The sequence below is a fragment of the Archocentrus centrarchus genome, chromosome 14 (assembly GCF_007364275.1).
Source record: "Archocentrus centrarchus isolate MPI-CPG fArcCen1 chromosome 14, fArcCen1, whole genome shotgun sequence".
Lineage (NCBI taxonomy): Eukaryota > Metazoa > Chordata > Actinopteri > Cichliformes > Cichlidae > Archocentrus > Archocentrus centrarchus.
This window is the reverse complement of record NC_044359.1, coordinates 30,520,363-30,543,323: the sequence shown is the minus strand read 5'-3', so window position 1 is coordinate 30,543,323 and position 22,961 is coordinate 30,520,363. Positions and strand designations below refer to the sequence as shown.

General features: G+C 40.3%; 3 protein-coding genes across 6 annotated transcripts in view; 2 read left to right on the top strand and 1 right to left on the bottom strand.

Moving 5' to 3' along the window:
* lhfpl7 (LHFPL tetraspan subfamily member 7) overlaps positions 1 to 5,088 on the top strand; it is a 104,944-nt gene extending 99,856 nt beyond the window's left edge. Inside the window, exon 3 of the mRNA XM_030746721.1 lies at positions 3,558 to 5,088. Coding sequence (XP_030602581.1) covers positions 3,558 to 3,784 — 227 coding nt within the window. The 3' untranslated portion in view covers positions 3,785 to 5,088. The remainder of the gene's footprint in view (positions 1 to 3,557) is intronic.
* Positions 5,089 to 6,026: 938 nt separating this feature from the next.
* spata22 (spermatogenesis associated 22) lies at positions 6,027 to 15,351 on the bottom strand. 3 transcript variants are annotated; one of them, XM_030746687.1, is made up of 9 exons: positions 10,782 to 10,892; positions 10,450 to 10,518; positions 10,038 to 10,175; positions 9,596 to 9,785; positions 9,208 to 9,353; positions 8,984 to 9,132; positions 8,748 to 8,868; positions 8,554 to 8,651; positions 6,027 to 6,481 (listed from the first exon to the last, which is right to left on the bottom strand). In XM_030746687.1, exons 2-9 carry the CDS (start codon positions 10,487 to 10,489, stop codon positions 6,290 to 6,292), a joined length of 1,074 nt encoding a protein of 357 aa, XP_030602547.1. In that variant the 5' UTR covers positions 10,490 to 10,518; positions 10,782 to 10,892; the 3' UTR covers positions 6,027 to 6,289. The 3 variants fall into 3 exon arrangements, with proteins under 3 accessions (XP_030602547.1, XP_030602546.1, XP_030602545.1); XM_030746686.1 differs by lacking the exon at positions 10,782 to 10,892 and adding an exon at positions 14,961 to 15,351 and having other exon boundaries at positions 8,984 to 9,353; XM_030746685.1 differs by having other exon boundaries at positions 8,984 to 9,353.
* On the top strand, positions 14,430 to 21,795 carry stip1 (stress-induced phosphoprotein 1). 2 transcript variants are annotated; one of them, XM_030746648.1, is made up of 14 exons: positions 14,430 to 14,568; positions 17,537 to 17,746; positions 17,843 to 17,984; positions 18,292 to 18,448; positions 18,648 to 18,816; positions 18,919 to 19,045; positions 19,329 to 19,431; positions 19,828 to 19,948; positions 20,162 to 20,258; positions 20,350 to 20,474; positions 20,569 to 20,605; positions 20,811 to 20,914; positions 21,011 to 21,183; positions 21,283 to 21,795. In XM_030746648.1, the coding sequence occupies exons 1-14, from the start codon at positions 14,560 to 14,562 to the stop codon at positions 21,353 to 21,355; spliced, it is 1,647 nt and encodes a 548-aa protein (XP_030602508.1). In that variant the 5' UTR covers positions 14,430 to 14,559; the 3' UTR covers positions 21,356 to 21,795. The 2 variants fall into 2 exon arrangements, with proteins under 2 accessions (XP_030602508.1, XP_030602509.1); XM_030746649.1 differs by having other exon boundaries at positions 18,307 to 18,448; positions 21,283 to 21,355.
* The last annotated feature ends 1,166 nt before the right edge of the window (positions 21,796 to 22,961 follow it).

Sequence of the window (22,961 nt, the reverse complement as noted above, 5' to 3'; positions counted from 1 at the left end):
TTTAATCGTCTTCTTTTGAATCTCTCTGGAATGTTTGCACTGAAACGGGGACACATTAGTGCCTATCCGACTTCAGCCCTTCAATTATTCACTGTCTCATCATCTCTGAGTTATTATGATAGCCTCACACACTCAGCAGCACTCATCTGATTGGGACTGACACACTCTCTCTTCACTTTTATTCCTCTCCCTGGGAAAAATAAAGGGTCTGGCCAAGCTAGTCTTTCCATGCCATCTTCCGCTCCTACAAATGCTGATTGTTGATTGAAGGCTGGATGGTTAGTAAACAGTTTATTTGGAGGTGAAAGAAGTGGGCCTGTCGATAGTCATTGGTCATTCCGTTTTTGTCGCAGCAAAATGATGGCGGCAGCTCAGGGGTGTTCAGTTTGCCGTGTTAAGCAGTGGTCCTGGTTGTGCGAGGCATTATGGTGTCATGTCAGCTTCTTATATCACACTGTCCATTCCTCATAGGATTAGACCACTGAGGCGCGTAAGACCCCATTGAAAATGAGCTCTTCTGCTCTGCAGTGGAATCTAAAAGATTGCCTAATTTTTCTAACCTAAATTCTCGGGTTGATACAAAACACAGCCTTTATTAGTCTGCGGTATTCTACCGGTATGGTATTCATGCAGCTAGACTGGAAATGAATTAAAACAAAGAATTATTAAACAGTGATGCAGCTCATTCTTCTTCACTAACAAAAAAACCTGGTGCCTACAGTACCCACAGTGCAACTCGTGGGATGAGAGATTCTGGTGTGTGTTAGCAGCAAATTTAGCTCTAAGCCTGTAGTCTTAAGAAGCTTTCTAAGTAACAGGTTGAGAAGGCCATGTATCCTCTCAGTTTCCTCAAGAGACACGCGTATTTCTAAATATGGAGTATAGCTGTACAGATTTTGATGTGTAAAATCGGTGGAATTTCTTTTTTTAAGATGTGCACTTTGCTTTAGTTTCATCCCCTTCAGATTTAAAGGATATGTTTATTCATTTTTAGTTAATCTCTGATTTTAAGCAGATTTTTTCACTCATTAAAAACTTGCAGAGATTGAGTCAGCCCAAGCTGCAGCTTATCTGATCCAGACACTTCGCTGCATTCTGTCCTGGTCTGATTGATAAAATCCAGCCCTCATTCTGCGTACCTGATACTTACTAGACACTGCTTCCTAGATTTCAGCCCTGTGAAATCCCTGCAGTGCTGTTGTTCATGTACACACTCTGGCTTTGTGTCCAAGTCTTCTTTGAATGCCATCATTTCAGCGTTGTAGAGAAGTGGCCTTGGGCTGCAGACATACATGTGTGTGTCTTTTCTGTTTCTTCCACAAAAGCTGAGAATACTTTGATAAAGAAGGTCATTAAAGTGTCATTAGCGTTGAGGTGTTGAGCCCCCACAGACAAAACATGGGGACAACTCAGAGAGCTGGGAAGGATGAACTCCAAGAAAGAGGCACAACGGGATGACAAACCACACTCGGGAGATAGCTCACCTTGACCCATTCATAGCTCTTTCTTTGTGTTTCCTTCTCATCGTTCTGATTTTTTTTTCCCTCTCCAATAGTCATTCCCAAAGCCCCCAGTGTGCAACTAGAGCATCACTGCAAGCTTCCTACCGCCTCATCCTTGTCGACTGCAACTGTTTACTGCCCACACAAACCATTGATTTGATACTCATACAGCTCCTGTATTGTAGCTCTCATATGAGTATTGTTTCCCGCTGACCATGAAACCGCTGCCCTTGAAAGTAGAAAAACTGACATCCCCTAAAATCAATATGGCATAATAAAAGAGACGTTTGTTGTATTTTCTAGAAAGCTACCCACTTTCAGATATTCAGGCTTTTCCAGTAACCCAGTGCTCCAAACCTAAAACAACTATGACACCTGGAATTGTAATGGAAATGCAGCAGGCATTCAGAATGACTAAGAGCAGCAATGATAGCCTGTGGCACATGTGGATAACTGCTTGGCAGTGCGGGCTAGGAGACTTGACTCAATTTGTAAAAGTGAGCCACTCTCCGGCTGCACTGGTGCTGAGGACAGTGCCGCTAGAAAGCTGATCATCACAAAAGTGCGGGAGGGGACGGGGTTGTTTTTTTTTAATAAAGGCCCACAGTGTTACAACGAGGAGCGCAAATTGATTTAAGGACACATTAATCATTTTGCATCGGAAGGTTCTGTCAATCACAGGTCACCTGTGCTTTTGTTGTTCAATACATTAAAAGCTTTGTTCTGTCACTCTTAGACTTTTAAAGCTGTCCAGCTCATGATTTAGTTTTTTTATATATGCAGCACATGGCAACAGATCAAAAATCTTATTGCAAATGGAGGCACTTCAGCACAGATGAAGTCGCTAAATTACACACTTGAATCACAGGGAGGGAATTTCAGTAAAAACTCTACTGCCACCAAGTGGTTCCCATTTGGCGTGCAAGTAAATGTGCATACAGTGTGCAGCTGTTAAGATGTCAGAAAAGTTAGTTCAATCAAGTAACGAGCATGTTTTTGTCTTTAAAAGATGTTATTGTGAAACGGGGAGGTTTGATCTTTATCCTTTGAAATTTATCCTAAATGAGATTGAGGTGTGAGGTGAAGTGGGAAAATAGATACACGTTTGTTGATGCTATTGTACTAATGATGTGCACCTTTATTAAAGTCAAATTCAGTGAGTAATGTGGCTGAATGGAGTCAAGTTGGCAGTTACATGCAATCTGTTTGTGATAATACGGAAATAACTAGTGCAAAAAGATGCTTTGCAGACACGTTGCGCTCATCGGAGTAGACTGGCTCAGATTGATTTCAACATGTTGGCAGTCGGTCTGCGTTTATACATTTGATGGCAACTATTTGCAAACCTTCATCAACCTGACTGAGAATATCTGCAGTCAGTCTGAGTCAGACTGTGATGGTTTGGAGACAGGTTGCCTCCCAACAGGAGACCTGTGCCTTGCAATTAAAAGCGATCACTCAGACGTTGAGAGTGTTGCAACCTCTATGCAAACAGTTGGTCACTGCAACTACTTACATTTGGTCACCTGATGAGAAAAAGTCAATGCAATTGCTGGGCAACCCCAAATTTTTCCAAGTTGCAAGGAGGTTGGCTGTCCTATTTATACTCTAGTGGGACTGAGCCGTAAGTGGGGCATGCAGTAAAAAGTTTGCAAACCACTGCAAAACTGAAGGTCTGAACAGCAGGGGGGTGGGGCTTCTGTGCCAGAGATGTGTACCTGAATGTTAGTGCTATCCATACTCTTGAAATCATACAAAGCCAAGAGTAGAAAATCTGTCTGAAACAAAGTGTTTAGTGCAGTCTGAAGCCTGAGCTTTTGGCTAACAGGGGTTATATGTGCATATGTTGACCTCATTATTTGGCCAGCATTCTGTATGCATGACAGAAAATAAAGAAAAGTGCAGAAGTTTTGGATTTTTTTTAATTCAAAAAATGTTAATAAACACCATCCTTTTCTTGTGCATTTGTGTTAAATCTTCACACTAAAAGCCTTTATAAAGGCAGTAAGTATAAACGCACTGTCTAACATATTTTATATTGTATCTTGTTTGTAGTGTTCATCATGGCGGCCGGACTGCTGGTGTACCCTTTCGGCCTGAACTCTTCACTGGTGCGGTCCTTCTGCGGAGACTCTGACATCTACTACGCTGGCGAGTGCCAGATCGGCTGGGGCTACATGCTGGCCATAGTTGGAGTCATGCTCACCGTCTTCTTGCCCTTTTTTGCTAAATATGCACCGAAGGAGCAGCTGTCCCCTACCCCGTTGCCCACGCTCTTATAGTTATGTCTTGTTTTTCTTCCCTTCTTCCTTGACCACTCTCTCTAATCTGGGCTCAGTGATGCTACCTGGGAAGTCCCTCTCAGCAAGAACTAAAGCTGATGCCAGAAAAACAAAACAAACCGTCTTCCTGCGTCTATTTGTAATTAATCCAGTGATTTTAAATGGGATGCTTTCTGTTTGAACAACACTCTGTGGTTATTATTAGTACTCTCCACAGTTTGATGCATCTGTTTTGGGCATGAAGCAGTCAGAAGATGCAAAGACTGACAAACCTAAGAAAATTACCACAAGCATAACAAATATTAGAAATTCTCTCTTTTTTTCTTGGTGGAAACATTCAGCATACAGTATGTAACATTCCAACGCAGACTGGAAGCATGAAAAATAAGTGGCAGTATGACTCAAGCACTCGAATAATGTCTCAGTAGGAGTTTTTTTCAGAAACATTAAACTTGGCAACAGAGCCAATATGATCAATTAAGCGAGAAAATCGATGCATCAGGACCTGCGTGCTTCGCTGAGGTGTTTTGGACTGTAAATATGATGTGGATTTAACAGAGCTGATGTTTGAGGTTTTAAAACAACACGTGGCGCTTTGAAGGATTTTTCTCCTCAGACTTTTTTCTGCCTCCCAGTCTTGTGACCGGGCAGCAAACCAGCGGGAGCCAAGGAGACGTTACAGCTTTGAAAGACATCGCTTTTAGTAGCTGCCGCAAAGAGCGGGACAAAAGACGCGGCACCAGACCTGCTGTGAGGACAAATGGAAATCTGTCTCTTCAAAGAGGCGAATCATAATGACTAACGAGTAGTTGTTTCAGAACGGTGTTGTCCAACAAAAAAGAAAAAAAAAAAAGGGAAAAAAAAAAAAAAGATCCTGCATCCTTTTCTCAATGTTTTTTTCCCCAGATCTGTTTTGTGTAATGTAACTCACTTGTTTTGTTCTGTCTACAACACACAAAAGTAAACACTTGAAATCAGGAACAAAATGATAGCAAAAGGCAGGGCCATGTAGGAATTTTCTCTGAAGTTGCATGATAAGATGGGCTTTGTTAACGGGAGGACTGATCTAGATTTTAAACGTGATCTGACCAACTTGTGCCTTTTAACATAACCAAGACAAGTGTTTAATACAATGATCAGGTAATCGTCATTTTTCTGCTGAAAAACTGTGGATCCTGTTGTTATTTCTTATTCTAATTTTTTTTTTTTTCCTCTCAGCGGTAAAGGCTGACTCCTGTTCTTGATGCCGTATGATATCATTAACTTGAGAAAATGTTCTGGTGGGGAAAAAAGATGTCATTGAATCCTTGGAGATAATAAGAGAAGGGGGTGGGTGGGAGTGGGTTGGGGGGGGGGGTACTTATGCCCTGAGACGTTTTTGCCAATTATCTCAAAGTGATAAATCACTTGAACTGCTGTATTAAGAGGTTGTGACATGCAGCTAACAGATTAATTCCTGGCATCCTTGTATTATGTGATTTAAAAATCTGAGCGGTAGAGGAGGGAGCTGTACAAACTGAACTCCGGTTATCATCGCAGAGCTCATGTGTAAACGTGGCTTAAAATAATTCCCTCCTTAAATAAGCTAACGTGTTGGTGTGTTTTTCGTCGATCCATTTCTCCTTTTAAGCGTTGGCACCATTCCTGTCATGTTCTAAGGACGAAATTTCTCGACATACTGTCCCTGTACACTGCCAGTTTCATCGAGCTAGACTCCCTTTTCTAGTGGGTGTTTGTGTGTATTCGTGTTTAATATTGGGTTGGAGTTTGGTAATGGGTTAAACTTTAAATGATTCCCAAATTTGGGTTCCCATAAAGACATGTCCTGACATTAAGAAAGTTAGTGTGATTTTGTTGCCATATTCAAAAGATCAGGAGCGATCTGTTGGTATTGTATTGGACCTTATACTGTGCTCGACTGTGTGGGAATGACTGGCGTGACTGCACTGGACTTATTCCCCTGTTTGTTGAACCGTTGTATGTAAAGTCTCAGCACTGGTGAAACTGTTTTTGCTAGAGTAGTATTCTTGTTTTTTTCCATTGTGATGTTTGACTGTAAATAAACTAACTATACTTGATATCACTTGTTACTCTTAACTGCCCCGTTTTTCAAAGATATATTTTGAGATATTACCTCATCATGTCTGCTTTTACTGAATTAACCTCTAAACAATGTTTTGCTGTTTTGTGAATTTTATTTGTAATAAAAATATTTCATAACATACAAAAAAAGATGCTTTAATTTCTGTTAAGGTTTTACTTAAATTATTTTGATTTTCTATTTATGAATAAACACCAAAAACTGAACACAAGCATGAATTCAGGCATTAAAAAATACAAGTGAATAGAAAGAGCACCCTCTACAGGTCAAAAAAAACCTCAACAATTTAAACTTAAGATTTGCAACTGTAACAAATTAGAGAACTCAGCACTAAGCGTGGCTCCTGTGTACACTCCAACACTGGTATACTTTCCAACTGCTGCTTTCGTACTGCATCATCATGCTCAGACTTCACTGAGTGATTTGGCCAGCGCCCGCATTTCTGCATCACAGACTTTAACGGCCTCCTGAGCGTTTCTCAGCTCTGAAGGCAGAGCTGCTCTGACAGACACACACATCAAGACATCTCTGCTTCGGTCATAATTACCCACACACCGATGGACCTGACCACGGATGAGACGGGGGAGTGCCTGCTCCTGTTGGACCAGAGACAAGAATAAGTCAGACTGCAGTGCTATCTTGTTTTTGGTTTTTTTTTTTTGGTAATACATTCAGTGTTTCTAAATGGTTCCGATTGTAGAAGTCTTCATGCAGACAATGTATGTGCATACAGTAGTGTGCAAATGTCAACTGTTACATAAATTCATACAGTTTGGTAATGATAAACATCCATATCACCAACAAGTTATTGCCGTGTGGTCAGTTTAATTAATCGGTTCACAGTAATTCGGTGCTTCTGCAGCAACTGTAACCAGCATGACTGATACTGAGCAGATTGGTCTACGCAGGTCAGACTTTGGGAAGTGCCCTCTTCGAAGAGGTCATTCATCATCATCGAAATGTGTTACTGTTGGTGTTTTTCATAAATTCAACTAAAGAAATGGGAACAAACGGTGTGCTCTTGTGACAGGCAGCTAGTGACAAAGTGTCTCAAGATGCAACTTAAAATTGGCTCTTTGCTAAGTTGTCTGTTATCTTTAGACACAACACTGGTTCATCCCTTGAGTTAGGTGCCTTTTTAAATTCGTGAATGACTCATAGGTCAGTGTTAAATGGTTTAACAACACCCCCGCACCCCCCAAAAAATACACATTCCTCTAAAAATGGTCAGGTACAAAGACTGGACTGAAGATGAGTGAAAAAGCAGTCCACAGAAAAACTTTGAAAGGCCTCCAGAAAGTCTGGCTGTTTGGAAGCAAATTATAAAAAAATGGTAGCTGGTTCAGGACTTTTGCATAGTACTCTACAGACATACTCACTAACCCATTGACTTGGTTTTAGAAATAATCAAAGCATGGAAAAGAAAGTACAACTTCTTTCAATCCTTCAACCCAAATAGATTTTACATACTTGGACTTAATTTTAAAAAGCATCTGTTCTGTACCAGATCTTAAAATTAGGTAAATACAACCTCAAATGAACAACACATGACATATTACACTGTGTCATTATTTATTCAACAAAAACTAAGTTAAAATGCAGAAGCAGGTTGTGAAAAACTTACTGCTTCCACAGGAATTAAGCGAGTTAGTAGCAGCCAGGTGCTGCTACTAAAATGAACTTGATCAACTAATCATCAGGAAGTGTGAGCATCTCTGTAAAAGCAGAGGTTTTGGCAGTTTGTCGGTCTGGAGCATTCAAGTGTGTGTTTACACAATGCAAAGGAGGAAATGACATCAGCAGTGATCTCAGAGAAGTAACTGTTGCTGCCCATCAATCTGGGAAGGATTATAAGGCCATTATGTCATTCTACAGTGAGAAATATTATTCCAAAGTCCAAAGCATTCAAGACAGAAGCTGGTCGGGGACGTCCCAGCAAATTCACCCCAAGGTCAGACTGTAAAATGCTCAGAGAAACTGCAAAAAAACCCTCCAGAGCTACATGTCAGACTCTACATGCCTCAGTTAGCATGTTAAAGTTGTAGTCACTGAGTCCATCATGAACTCCTCTGTATACCAGACTAATCTAGTCAAATGTGAGGCGTTGTGTCTGTCAGCTAAAGCTAGGTTCATGCAGCAGGCTGATGATTCGGAGCAGAGCAGCAAATCTACAACAGAATGGCTGAAAAAGAAAAGAATCTGCGGCCCAGTCAAAGTCAATCTCAGCCTGCCTGAAATGCTGTGCTGGGACTTTAAGACAGCTGTGCATAAATGAATGTCTGCAAACCTCAATGAACCGAAGTTGTAAAGACGTTTTTGCTGTTAAAGGTGGCTGCTTCTTATTTAAAAAAATAAATAAAAAATACGGTTCTAAAGCCACTGCATCATGGTTGTACTTAGTTTTTCAGTTTGTCTTTATTTTTGTTAAATAAGTTATGACACAATGTAATATGTTGTGTTGTTGCTTTTTAAAGTTGTATTTCAATAATTTTAGAACCTGGAAATGCCCAGATGATTTTTTTATTATGTCCTGATACATAAAACCTTAGAACTGAAAGAGGGCGTACTTTCTTTTTCATGACTTTAAGTGTATTATAACCATACTGTCCCTGTAAAACTCATTTTACATTCAAGCCACATTTGTTTGAATTTCTTTTCCCCAACCTACGTTTTCATAAAAGGCACACTGCACAACCTCCTTCCCATCTCTCAGGAGGAAGTTCTTGGCTCCGTAGCGACCAACTGTGACCGCAGAGTCTAGAGTAGCTGAGTGGGAAGCAAAGCCTGTCAGATTAATGGTGTTTTTTCTTAAAAAAAAAAAAAAACTAGTGGGAGCACACCTGGGACAACAAATCAACTCACCGAATATCTCAAATAAATAAGGTACTCTGTCCTTAAACTGACTCCAGTGTCTCATGCCATCAATAACTGCAGTCAGGATCCTCAGTGAGTTCTCGACGGCTGGTTTCACTGAAAACGTTTCCTGCTCAACACAGCATGCAAATGTTGCACGGATCACCAAAAGTGCATTAAACATTAACTGCAACTTTTGGCGATCAGTCATAAATATATTATTTCTTTTTTATATACACTTCTACCTGAGTTGGAGTCGGTCGCACAGTGTGCTGTGGATTTGAGCTCCTTTTACCCTCAAAAGAGCATCTCAGCGGCTCAAAGCTGTTAGTAAATTTCCAGGGGTCCTTCTGTGGCTGCGCAGCATTAGCAGAGGGCCTCTCGGGTGGTGACACTGGAGGAAGAACAGATCTAGACTGCTGGGAATACAGAATTGTTGAACTGAGTGCTCTATGAGATGCCTTCTGACCCATCTGAGACAACCCCGTACGGGGAGCTGGCTGGCTTTGTCCACTCTCAATGCCGCGAGGGGCTTGATATTTGTTCTGTCTGAAATTCACGACAGAGTTGGAATCCTGCTGTCTGAGTGGGTTACTGGGTTGTCCCGTCATTGGGCTGAAATGAAATGAAACCCAGCACTCAGCAAACGCCAGGAAATATTAAAAATTATTATTAAAAATACCAGCTTAAAAAAGCATTCTGAAGCGCGGCGATACTGTCCATATATCTGAAAACTTTTCCACCTTTCATTATCACATCAAGTTAAACGCCATGTGGGTATTTTTCAGCAGTTTACATACATGAGCATACGTGAAAAGAGACAAGCTACAGTATAACCAATGATAAGTATAAGACACCTTCTGCCTCCAGCTTTGTATGGATGCGAAAGGTGTCCATAGGCTCTTATTGGAGGGGCAGGTCCAGGAGCAGGTCTGCTGCTGCCATATTGCTGGGCTGGAGCAGATTTTGAGTTGCTTTGTCTGTTCCACTCTTGGCTTTGAGGAACACCAGAAGAGGGACCTGAGGCCTGGTAACACCCAAAGGTACCTAAAGAACAGGTAAATTCTTAAGAGGTAAAACTCAACAAACAGCAGCTTCCTCTGTCTGTAGATGTGAAGGGCTATCTAAATTCAAACGGATTTACAGTGTTGACTGTGTTTATTGCATCTGGAGAGTGTAAGCCATTAAAAACATTACAAACAAACTCGGACATACTTAAAAGTGTATTTTATTTTTCTGTGGTTACACTGACATCTAGTGGCAGAAATACAGCAGAGGCTTAAAGACTGAATACTTCACCTGCTGCGTTGTGAGATACAGCTGAGCTGGTGCTTGCCATGTATTCGCTGTGGGAAAAAAATTCATTCTCAGAGGGAACCGATGTCAAAGGAACCCTGTTTCGTTTCTTCTGGTTAAAGAGCGGCACAGAGAAGGAGCCTGGAGAAAACAACCGAGGAAACAAAGTGAACAAGACACAGTGCTCAGGATATGACACCAGGTAGCTTACAATTTTAAATAATCATTGACTGTTCATTATTTAACTTGATCTGTATGTATAAATAAACTCCACAGTAAGAACAGGCTAATTTTATTATTAATCCATACGCAAAGGCACTATTACACAACCTGGCTGGAGTTAAAGCAGTCAATAATTGTGAGGCGATGAATACACTGGTGTGCAGATGGTAAAATAAATATATTTTTAACCAACCTGCTGTGAGCCTGGCTGCCTGGTTTTCCTGTCTCTTCATTGGAGTTGCTTAGACTGCAGTTTATTCAACTGGCAGGAGGTGTTAGCAGGAAAAACACAGGCAAAAGAGAAAGCCCTTACACTCGGATTTATGTTCAGTGTTAAAAGTTAACCAACTTGTAAAGACTTAGTAAGCTAAGCTACTTTATTTTGCTTTGGCTCGTTATAAGTAAAAAATAAAATAGCTAGCTTAAAAGCTAACTGCCATTTTAGGCAGCTCATCCAGTACCACCCGAAAGTGTCTGGCTCTTACCATACCAAACTGTTTTCCATGAACATTTGACATAAATTACCTGCTTTTTTGTTGGCGAAGGTTTGCAAAAGATCTTCAAAAAAAGGGGGGGAGAAACAAAGGGATGTTCAGCACCTGCGAAAGCGCCAAAACTCTGCGGTGACAGGTGTTGCCTTCACGGTCAATAAGCAAGCTGGGAGGTTGTATACGCAGCCCAGAATAATGTGACACCAGTATTTTTTATGAATTGTTACCATTTATTTGTGTTGCTTCTTGACGATAAAGTATATTTAGGCTGTTCTCTTGTTTGCAAGGTGGATGAACCCACACATTTCATGTGGCATATTTCATTTTACACTGAATGTCCTCCCTGATACAACCCTCACAGGGATTTGAGACTTGTGTTAGGCATTGTAGTGCTTTTTGACAATACTGTACTTCAAAATTTTATTATACATATCATTATCACTTGCAGTTGTGGTAAGAAGTTTGCATCCACTCATCATAGACATGAATGTCATGGTAATTTCGGCTTTTAATAATTTCTTTGAACATTTCTTTTTCCAGGGTGGAATGACTTTATAAAACAAGAATTTGGTGCCCAAGTTTGAATTTATTTTTGGATTTTCTCTGATCCACACAGGTCCTGAAGTATACATAGAGGCTCAAATTCACCCCCACTGATATTTGGTTAAATGTCCTTTAGCAAGTTGCACCTCAATCAGATGGTTTGAACAAGCTTCTGGCATAATTTTGGATGGATATTTGACCATCCTTTCTGGCAGAATTGGTAGAGCTAATTTAAATTAGTTTAAACCCATTAAAGATGTATGATGTACAATCGTTCCACCCTGGAAAAATAACTCTTCCAAAAAAAAAAAAAATTAAAGGCTCAAAATTACCATAAGATTCATGTCCATCATGAGTGTGTACAAACTTCTGACCACAACCGTACACAAGATGATTTCAGCTTTCCAGGTTAAAAATTCATCATATATAAGCAGGTGATATTTTAATACTTACTTGACCAGTAGCTGATAATTCAAAAATATTGAATAAAATTAATGAGTATACTCACAATAATAAATTATAGCACATTAGTGGATAATTCACTGAAAAGTCTGCAGAAGAGATTTTCAAACTTTTTATGACATGTCTCATTTCAGAAACTGGAAAAAGTTCACACCCACACACTGTAATTGTGGTCAGTTATTAACAATAGTCACCCAATTTTGATTTGAGTTGGATAAAGGTCAGTCTGACCTTTAGGCCTGACCTTTATTTAACCAGCATTCCTTGCACATAGAGCAAAAAAATAAGATAGGCACACACAGCCTGTATTATCTCTAGAGAAATAAAATTACATTACTGCATGAGGTTTTGGGAAAATATAATAGAAATATGATGACTGCAGTAGTGATGGGTCGGTCGCGAACAATCAGGTGTTGTGCGAAAATCTGTTCCCCCGTGAAAATCTGTTCCCCCTGTGTCGGGAGCACGAACTGCAGGCAGAGAGGCGGATCAGACTGTCTTCACGGCGCTTCTGATAGATTTCTCGGTAAAATGACACTTTAAAAGACTTGCTGGTAAATTAATTTGTTCCCATGTCATAGAGGGGGAACACAATATTTTGGATGGCTGAAATATTTGGTTCACCCCGTGTAACTTTGGCAATTTAAGAGCAAATGTTTTCATATTCACAGGAATTGTTGTTCTTGATGAGAGGAATAAACACTGTAAAAGACTTTTACCGAGAAATTGATCAGAAGCGCCGTGAAGACTGTCGGACCCGCCTCTCTGGCTGCTCTCTCCCGACACAGGGGAACAGAATTTCGCACAACACCTGAATTCCCATCACTAGACTGCAGGTGATTTGTCCTTTAAGTAAAGTGAAATTTTACACACATGTTGTTAAGATCGCAATATTATCATCCCCATAAAAAATGAAGAATGTGAATGAATGTGGGTGCGCAAATAATGGCTGAATTGGAATACAAAGCAAGTCATGACTCCATGCAGGGAAATAAACATGCAGAAGATAATATGATGATTAGCATTTCACACAAATATAGACACAAACAGTAGGATGTATGTACATTTGTGTGATAACAACAATGTGTTTACCCCTGCCTGGCAGTAGCTGGGGGAGTGAGACAAAGAGCAAACTAACAGCCAGAGGGCGTTTCGATGTCACTTTTCATACCTAGTTCCACATAACAGCTGTCAGCTCCTTTCATTCCTTTCTCTTAGTGTTCTGTGTACATGGAATTCCCATTCGTACCTTAATCCAAAGAACTAGAATGCACTAAGATTTGTGGAGTGGCACATGTTATAAGCTTCCCCTCATTGGAAATGCAAAATTTTAATGGCGTTTGTTCATGCATGCCTCTCAGGACAATATCATTCTGTTGCTGGTTATGTCTAGTTATGCCTGTATCTAGTTATGCCTATGTGTAGTTCCCTATTGCACAATCCTGTTTCAAAAAAGTTGTGAGGAAAAAAAAAAAAAATACAGCCAGCATTGAAAAGGCTTTTACTGCTTCTGTGTGGAAGAGAATTACAGCTGACTGGGGTAATTGGTAGGAGCTCAGTTACATGATTGGGTATTAAAAAAATATATAGTTACACAATTTAAGACAAACTTTTCTTAACATGAAAACAGAATCAAAGAATCCAGAGAAACCTTTGAATGAAAGAGACGGGCCTAAAAACTAATGTGGAATTGCTGTGATCTAGGGGTTAGGGTGCAGCACTGCATTAAAAATAGGTGCCCGGGAATACTTCTTAAAAACAGCCAGTGAACACAGTCCTTCACTGCAGCCACAAATGCAATTTAAACTCATAAACTGCAACTGTAATGCCTTCTCTGGGCTAAGCTCAGTTAAGATGAGCTGAAGCCAAGTGAAACTTTTTCAGTGAGGTCCTGGCTTAACACAATATCATAATACCAAACCACGTGCTAAACACATTACAACAACATGGCTCCGTAAGAAAAGAAACTGGCAGTTCAGACCTGACAGGCCACCGAAAACACAGAACTACAAAAAAGTTAAGGACATGAAATCCTTTATGATGCAAGAATAAGGACGCATTTTGCTTTAAAAACTGCATCAACTGGCCTCTTCTGTCCCCAGAAGGTTGTTAAAAGAACAGGTGATTCAACATAACATGTCCCAACTTTACTGTAGTCACATTGCCTGAAATGAACATGTTTTCTTGACATTTTCCATAGTATTCCAGCTTCTTTTTTTTTTTTTTTTTTTTTTTTAAAACAGGGTTGTAAAATGGCTGGGATCTTATACAGTCAAACCCAATCACTAAACGCTCAGAAGACTCATAGACAACAGATGTAAACAATTGCCAGGTGCAACTGTGGCTCAATAAGGCTGACAGTTTGCCTTGGACATCATCTGCATGGTGTTCTTTTTTTTTTTTAGTGTGCCAAAGAAATACATACGTAAGTGCCCTTTAAAGTCCATAAACTGTACACTCTATAGGTTTTACTCATTTATGCACTCATATTATTTGTGTTTCTGTCATACAAACCAAAGCTCACCTCTAAAGATCATAACTCCTTCATTACACTTAAGAGACGCGGTTGCTGAACGATATTGTGCGGCTCAGAGAGCCAGTAACATATTTAGCCCCGGGTTTTCCCTAATCTTCTGGAAGTTTCAGCTACCGCGCTATATATTGTTCCTAACACTCCCCACACGGGTGAAACGCGCATCTGAACGGCAATTACGGATTTTCTACCTCCCAAACTGGCAACCTGCGTGTTGTTGAGGGGGAGGCGCTAGTTCGCAGTAGTTTCTGGAAAGGAACCTCATGCGTGCACCATGGAGAAAGTGAGTGTCCTGCTACTCTCTTAATAATTATGATCTTCCAACTGACATGTTTAAGGAATATCGGTGTATTTCTAGGAGTTCCTTTAGGCGTAAATTTACTGACAGTAATTTGGAGGTCGGAGTGGTCAGTCAGCTCTCTACACTGCCCATCCACTGTTTGCTAGTTAGCTTGTTAGCTTAGCGTAATCTCGTTAGTGAGGTGTTTCAGTTTGGGCTTGCCGCTTTCACCCTTACAGAACATTTTAACAGCATTAGTCTGTAATGTTGCTTAACTTTATACTCCAAAAAGTGTAACTTAATTAAGGGTTTATTCGTGTACAGTTGCGCCTCACTCGTAATAGTACACGACAAGGTTAGCTAACTGTTAGCTAAAGTGCAGCAATTTGACATACCTGTTTTTTTTTTTCTCTCAAGTTATCCCTGCAAGGCTTGCCTGCCGCTGTTGCCATTGTTCAGTGTACCCTGGATGTAGTAAAGCAGCTCTTTAACCTCTCGCCAATCACTGACAAGGTGCAAGTTAGCAAATCTCAGTCAAAAAAAGCTATCATTGGCTCACAACGTGAATGCTATCAGTATGTCAGGATAATGAGAAACAGAAAGTCACGATTACAGCCCTTTGTTAAATAAATAAGATTGTGAGCCTAAAGTGCAGAAGCGCGTCTGTTAGCACATGCTGCAAGAGTATTTTTGGATTAGCTTCTGGGGTGCCGTCCGCAGCCTGCGCTCGCACCGGAGGATCATTCTAGATGCACACACGGGCGAAGGTGTCATGGCTACAGCCGCATGTTGTCGTCAACTCCTGCGTCGTCTCGAGCCTTCTGCCCACCGGTTCGGTCATTTTACCGGTGGGTATCCGCGCTTCTTAAAAATACCGATGAGGTTAGTCTTAATAACCTATCTGGCAACGCCGCCAAACATTGACCGCAAAAGTGTGGTGCGCGTTAGAAGTTGAAAGAGGGCGCCGCCTAGTTAGAAATGTGCAGATCCTGCGAGAAGTTCGCGTTTAATTTTCTTATCCAAATCCAAACATAATCAGCTCCACAATATTTACTGAATATCTACATTTGTTGAGCAAAACACCACCATACAGCACTGCAGGGGTTTGTGATCTTGCTAAATTTTTTTTCCGTAAAATGTTCAGATTGGATTAGGTTTAGGCTTAGTGTATGTGGAAGAAAAAGTTGTGCCAGTCAACACTTAGTTATTTATCTGGGATAGCTGCTAATGCACTTTTAGTTTTATTAGATGGTTTTTAGAGAACTCAGCAGTGAGTAAGAGAACCCCTTTTTTTTTGGAACAGTTTGCTTCTTTCTTCTTGGTGTGTTATTGATTCTGTTATATTCCGTGGAGGCGCATAATGATTACTTCTCAAACTTTGACAGGCAGTGACAAAGGGTGTACAATATAGTGACATAACCTTTCATTCATCATCATCAGTATTGCTTTGCTATTGTATTCCCGCTGATTTCCTGCTGAGAAAACTAACCTTTAGTGGAAAATACCACTAGCTGTCTACACACTGTGGTTTAAAAGTAAGCATTACTTGTAACTGACACTAAAGCGGGGTCAACTTTAGTGAGTCTGGACTAGGGATGCTCCTGGCGACAATTTCTTAGTCGTCTAAATGAGGAATGAAAGTTAGACTAAATGGGTCGTCTAAAACTAAGAAACACTCAGATATCAAGTTAAATTTAAGGACTGTGTAATGGACATTGTCAAACACTGTCTAAACAAAGGTATTAAAACCATTCACGTTCTTCAATAATACTTGAAATACTTAGCTGTGTGGCACCTTGCACTGTGCATTGAGCATTGCACGTTATGCTCCAAACAGACAATGAAGAAGGAAAAAATAAAGCACTTAAGATAAACTGATGTTAAATGTGATATGAAAACATGTTACTGATGTTCATGTGTTAATATGACAAATTGACATCCGGAAAACGAAAAAGCAGCGACTGCAAAGTGTAGCGCATCATTCTGTGGATTATGAACGATGGACGTTGTTCTACAATTGATGGCAACCATCTCAATAAAAATCAAAAATGGTAAAACAATAAATTGTCCATCTTTCCATTCTTATTCTGGGCTGAGTTGTGGTCTAAGCAGAGAAACCCAGACCTCCCTCTCTTCAGCCACCTCCTCCAGATCATCTGGGGGAACACCGAGGCGTTTCCGGGCTGGCCGAGAGATGCAATCTCTGGGTCTGCCCCGGGGCCTTCTTCCAGTAGGAAATGCCCGGAACACCTCAACCAGCAGACGCCCAGGAGGCATCCTAGTCAGATGCCTGAACCACCTCAACTGGTTCCTTTTGATGTGGAGGAGTAGCAGCTCTATTCTGAGCCCTTCCCAAACATTTATTATTATTACATTAATGACTGATCGTCTTCCTCACGCCATCTCTTAGGCTGAGCCCAGCCACCCTTTGGAGAAAACTCATCTCTACTACTTGTGTCCACAATCTCATTCTTTCACCTTCAAAATAACTAACAATAATAGGCTTAACAAAAATTTCAGGCCTCGATGAACAGTTATGGTGTTTTTCTACAACGGTGTTGGGTCTGAAGCTCTATCTGGTGGGAAATGGCTGCATAACATTTAGGACACAATTTACTGGCACTGGGCACCAATTAAAATGTTAATTAGATTAAACAACTAGTACTTCTGGTAACAACTAGTGACAGGAGCGACGATTAGTTGACTAGCCGCACACATCTCTAGTTTGGACTTGCTTGCTGTAAGGCAGAACTTATTTTCAGGTCAATGCAGTAATGAAAATAAAGGCATTTTCTCTCTGTAAGACTTATGCACATGTTTGACACTAACAGCTGAATGGTTGTCATTTTCGGTTCTGCCAGTAGCAGCTGTGAAGGATTTATTCTCCTCAGGCAGGCTTGTGTGTTTGTGCGTTTAGAGCAGCAGAGCTGTAGTTTTATAAATCTGTCTGTTTGCTGTTTGTGCTTCGTAGGCTTCAGCATTGAAAGACCAGGGAAACAAGGCGCTGAGTGCTGGAAATGTCGATGAGGCTATACGCTGCTACACTGAAGCCTTGACTCTCGACCCATCCAACCATGTCCTGTTCAGTAACCGCTCAGCTGCCTATGCCAAGAAAGGCAGCTATGAGAATGCTCTCCAGGATGCCTGTCAGACTATCAAGATCAAGCCTGATTGGGGGAAGGTGACATGTCATTTTTATGCCTTCAATTTGCTGACAAGAAATTTAGTAATTAAAATTGCGATGGCAGTCTGAAATATTTCAAATGTGATCAATCAGGGCTACTCCCGCAAAGCTGCAGCGTTGGAATTTCTTGGCCGATTGGAGGATGCTAGACTAACTTACCAGGAAGGACTCCGACAAGAGCCGAGTAATCAGCAGCTAAAGGAGGGGCTGCAGAACATTGAGGCCAGGCTTGCAGGTAAAGACTGGATTGCGTGTATTTTTTTAAAACTACATAGAAACGAAGCATAATGTCAAAAGTATGAGCTTCTTTTTGTTCGTGTGACAGCTGCTGACGGGATCACTGAAGTGAAATTGCATTGTTTGAGCTAAGGTTTTCAAAATGAGAGGAGGCAGTCCACTTGAGTTTGAAGTACTGTGAATCAGATAGTGAAGAAATACTGGGAGTCACAGAAGGGCAAAAGCTAATGAATTTAATCCCAGAACACCGGGGGGGGGGGGGGTGGTGTCAGTCAGAATATTTCTTTGACTGCGAGTGAAAAAAGACTTTTCTTCACCAGAGAAAACGATGATGAACCCCTTCGCCATGCCCAACTTGTATCAGAAGCTGGAGAATGATCCTCGGACCCGTGAGCTGCTGGCAGATCCCAGCTACAGAGAACTACTAGAGCAGCTCAAGAGTAAACCATCTGAGCTTGGCACGTATGTGCATTTTCAAAACCAATTTGCAGATTTAACTCAAGGTTTAAGTCACTGAGGTTACTTTGATTATATTTAGAATTTTGACAAAAAGGTTTGGTATAGTAATGAGAAATGTATAGTGTGAGTACAAAGTTATGAAGATTGAATTAGGTTTATTTGCAAAAAGCGAAGCAGCTTTTATTCCTCTTGTCATTCTTAGGAAGCTGCAGGATCCCAGAGTGATGACTACACTCTCTGTGCTGCTTGGACTAAACCTCTCTGAGATGGAGGAGGATGAAGAGCCAACTCCTGCTCCTCCTCCCCCCAAACCCAAAGAGACTCAGCCACCTCCTCCCAAAGAGGAAGACCTCCCTGAAAACAAGAGAAAAGTAAATAATTTGATTACTTTTTTTTTTTTTCCCCAAACATCCGATCTTCTGATTAGTCTGTCATCTGAGTTTTATTAATCCTTAATTTTCTATTTTTAACAGGCCTTGAAGGAAAAAGAGCTTGGGAATACTGCATATAAGAATAAAGACTTTGAAACGGCACTGAAACATTATGAAGAAGCAATTAAACATGACCCAACCAACATGACTTATCTATCTAATCAAGCAGGTATATTTTCTCAGATGTTGGAAAACTGTTAAAAGCCTCATGCCTAATACAAACTTTTAATATATCAAAGTTATCTGTGAATTTAGCCTCCAGAATGTGGCTTTGTGATTGTAATATTACCAAACAATTAACAGCTATGTTCCTTTATAATCCGGCCTCACAGGCTGCTTAGTAAAACCTGTATGCACTGCACAGAAACATAAATACAGTTTAGCTGACATGACAATCTATTTAATTTATCCTGTATATGTTAAACATACACTTGTATTTGACGACATTTCAGCTGTGTACTTTGAGAAGGGAGATTTTGAGAAGTGCCGGGAGCTGTGTGAGAAAGCCATTGATGTTGGCAGAGAGAACCGAGAAGACTACAGACAAATTGCAAAGTGAGTTTACTGATGATAAATATCCAGTAGAACAAAGATGGTATTTTTATTTTTTTTAAGTTGTCAGAAGTTAAAGAATCTTTTGGGGTCTTGTGGAACTCAGAACAAATTTCATTTTACAGAAGATGTTCACTCTAATGGGGACGAAAACCTCATACAGCTATATGGCTGTACATGTTACCTGTCCACATCAGAAATCAAATATGTGTTCTAAATGGCAGCACTGATTGGTGGGGCCATTTAATGAACAGTAGAGAACCACTGTAAATTATGGTATACATGAAGCGGGGTTGTACTGACTAACTTTCAGCTTGACTTGGTTTTTCTTAAAGTTGAGTAAACAAGGGCTTTGTTGTCTGTAATAACATGTTTATTACAATCTGTCTCCTCTTGCAGGGCCCTGGCTCGAATTGGCAACTCGTACTTCAAGCAGGAAAAGTACAAAGAAGCAATTCAGTATTTCAACAAGAGTTTAACGGAGCACCGCACTCCTGATGTGTTGAAGAAGTGTCAGCAGGTGCAGTAACCCAGACAGTAAATGACTGATTGAGCTAACTTTGCAAAGAGTTGAACAGTTTTTTGGCTGCACAATAATCCCACATTATTAAATTGATTTTCTGATGTAGCCAATTTAAAAACAGAAACAAAAAAAAAAACATACTATATACTTTGTGTACAGTTGTATCTGAACTGAAGTTTACTTACTTTGACTCTGTAATTGGTTTTGCAGGCAGAGAAGATATTGAAGGAACAGGAGAAACTAGCCTATATCGACCCAGAGCTGGCCCTGGAAGAGAAGAACAAGGGCAACGATGCCTTCCAGAAAGGTCTGTTAAATAGTTGCAGTTCTCTCTGGTTGACAGCCACTTGTTCTTTTAGAACTTGCACAATGATGAGCTTGTCTTTTCTTTCTCACAGGAGACTACCCCTTAGCCATGAAACATTACACCGAGGCCATCAAGAGAAACCCCAATGATGCCAAACTCTTCAGTAACAGAGCGGCCTGCTACACAAAGCTGCTGGAGTTTCAGCTTGCCCTGAAGGTACAGCACATCCTTGTCAAGCATTTGAATCTAATCTAACCTGCGCATTTATTGTGCATTTAAAAATGACTCAGAAAATCTTTGATCTTGTCAGGATTGTGAAGAGTGCATCAAACTGGAGCCCACCTTCAGTGAGTAATTACTTTTGTATTAATTACATTTTTGCTTTTGCATTTTCTCTGAACTGTAAATAAGTGGTTTTATTTTTTTTATTTATTTATTTTTTTTATATTATATTTTATATTTATTTTATTTATTTATTTATTAAGGCTTTGAAAGTCTAGGATCATGTCAGTTTATTGTGATATACAACCAGTTTATCACATTTGTCCACAGTAAAGGGCTACACACGTAAAGGAGCTGCTCTGGAGGCCATGAAAGAATATTCTAAAGCTATGGATGCATACCAGAAGGCTCTAGAGCTCGAATCTTCCTCAAAGGTATTTTACAGGGCAGTCCTCTTTGTACCAGTACTGTCTGTCCATGATAAATCATAGTGATTAACTTTTTCCATCATCTGCCCTCTCCGCCTTCAGGAAGCCTCAGAAGGCATACAGCGCTGCATGGTTAGTCAGGCCATGAGGAATGACAGCCCTGAGGAAGTGAAGAAAAGGGCCATGGCTGATCCGGAGGTGCAGCAGATTATGACTGACCCAGCCATGCGCATGATCCTTGAGCAAATGCAGAAGGACCCGCAGGCACTTAGCGAGTAAGTTTGTCAGCCTTACCTTTGATAGGAATCTGTTTGCACTGTGTAGTGCAGGTTTGTAGTGGTAGTTAATTTTATTTTTCCCTGTTTGATCCTCAGCCATTTAAAGAATCCAGTTATTGCTCAGAAGATACAGAAACTTATCGATGTTGGACTGATAGCCATTCGTTGATGGGAGACAAGAGCCATGCGTGTGAAGAAACTCCAGAACAGTGGATTAACATGCAGACCCCTCCAAAATAAAACATCCTCTTTTTTTTTCTTTTTTTTTTTTTTTCTTGCCTTCAAATCCAACATATTATCTCCTTGTTCTCACTAAGACTGTGTATTTTTTTTTTTTTAAATCAGTTTCACAACTTTAAAAATTGTATTGAAGAAAGCATCTCGTATGTCATCTGTAAAGCTTCAGACTCCAGATAACTTAGATTCACGTGTACAGGTGTTTTAATACATCTAAAAAAATAAGATACTCGAGTACACCATTATGTTCAGTGTTTAAAGGGCAAATCCATCCTAAAGCCGTTCTCATATTCCTAGTGGTTCATGGTTTAAAGACAGAGCAGAAAAGAGAAGACTTCAAATCACTCCAAATAAAGGTTGTAATTTTCAGTTGAAGTTGTTCTTGACCTGTTGTATTATCCTTTTGAAGGTTTAATTAAAAATGGTGCTTTTAAGTTGAAGTGCCAAATTCACTACTCGGCACTAACTCTTTTGGCTATTTCCTACACCTCAAGTGCAAAGCTCAATCCTATCTGCTCTACTGCCTAAATTCAGGGGTGTTACTCTTAAAAGCATCTTAGACCTTGTGATTTGGACATTTATCATCTACAGCCGGCTCTGAGCAACAGAGCACACTTTAGTCATTAGATTGATCTATGCTAAGAGTGCGTTGATGAGCCTAAATGGATTTAAACATCTGAATGTGATCGTTGAAGGGTGGATTTACCTTTCAATGCTAGTACATACTGAATGAGTATGTTATTGTGCATGTTAATAGTTGGCAACTCAGATAAGCCCCAGGATTCTCTGTTTACTTCCTGATGTGTATTTCACCCAGCAAAGTAATTCTTGCGGTGAATTACACAAGCCTTTTTTGATTTAAATTGTAGTAACCTTTAATTTGTCATCTTTGCACATACTGATGGCACAGGTCCTCTCAGTGACAGCTCAGCGTTTTTGTTTTGTTTTTTTTACAGAGGAAACACGAGTGATACTGCTAACATTCTGCCAGTTTTGCCAAACGTGGCTTCAGATACCTCAAAGTCACCACATTGTCAAAGTATCTTTGTGCTATGGTTTCCAAGAGGGACTCAAATATTCTATTGTAATGCCTTCTGTTTCCACATACACACAGTAGAATAATAAAATGTAGTTAGTTGTGCAACAAAATAGGCTATGGGCATTGCTACCATTCAAATCCCCTTGTATTCAGAAACTACATGCATCAAATGTGGAAATCTCACATGATGTAAACAGAGTTGTCTGAGGAGGTGTAATGTACTAATGGAAACCAGTTGTACTGTGAAATATACAGTATCTGAATGTATCTTGAAAGGAAGTGGTGGCTTTTTTTTTTCATACCAACAGTATCAACACTGACTCAGTGCAGCTTCACTTTTAACACCTTGCATAAAGACATCAATAATAATGACTGAAGAAGACCCATGAATTTAGGTGCTCCTCGCTGTTACTATAAAAAGGCAAATCTACAGGTAATAGACATTAGTAGCATATGTTGGTAAACGTGTCAAACGTCAAAGCTGAGAAGTATGCCTGGA

What these genes read in the sequence shown, in the direction of transcription:
- spata22 (XM_030746686.1), bottom strand. Translation starts at nt 10,489, where the DNA reads ATGAAGAGACAGGAAAACCAGGCAGCCAGGCTCACAGCAG. An exon ending in TACAAAGCTGGAGGCAGAAG is followed by an intron (nt 9,354 to 9,595) that starts GTGTCTTATACT and finishes ATTTCATTTCAG; the next exon opens with CCCAATGACGGGACAACCCA. An exon ending in TGCGACCGACTCCAACTCAG is followed by an intron (nt 8,869 to 8,983) that starts GTAGAAGTGTAT and finishes TGTGTTGAGCAG; the next exon opens with GAAACGTTTTCAGTGAAACC.
- stip1 (XM_030746648.1), top strand. An exon ending in TCCCTGAAAACAAGAGAAAA is followed by an intron (nt 18,817 to 18,918) that starts GTAAATAATTTG and finishes TATTTTTAACAG; the next exon opens with GCCTTGAAGGAAAAAGAGCT. An exon ending in AGCTCGAATCTTCCTCAAAG is followed by an intron (nt 20,915 to 21,010) that starts GTATTTTACAGG and finishes CTCCGCCTTCAG; the next exon opens with GAAGCCTCAGAAGGCATACA.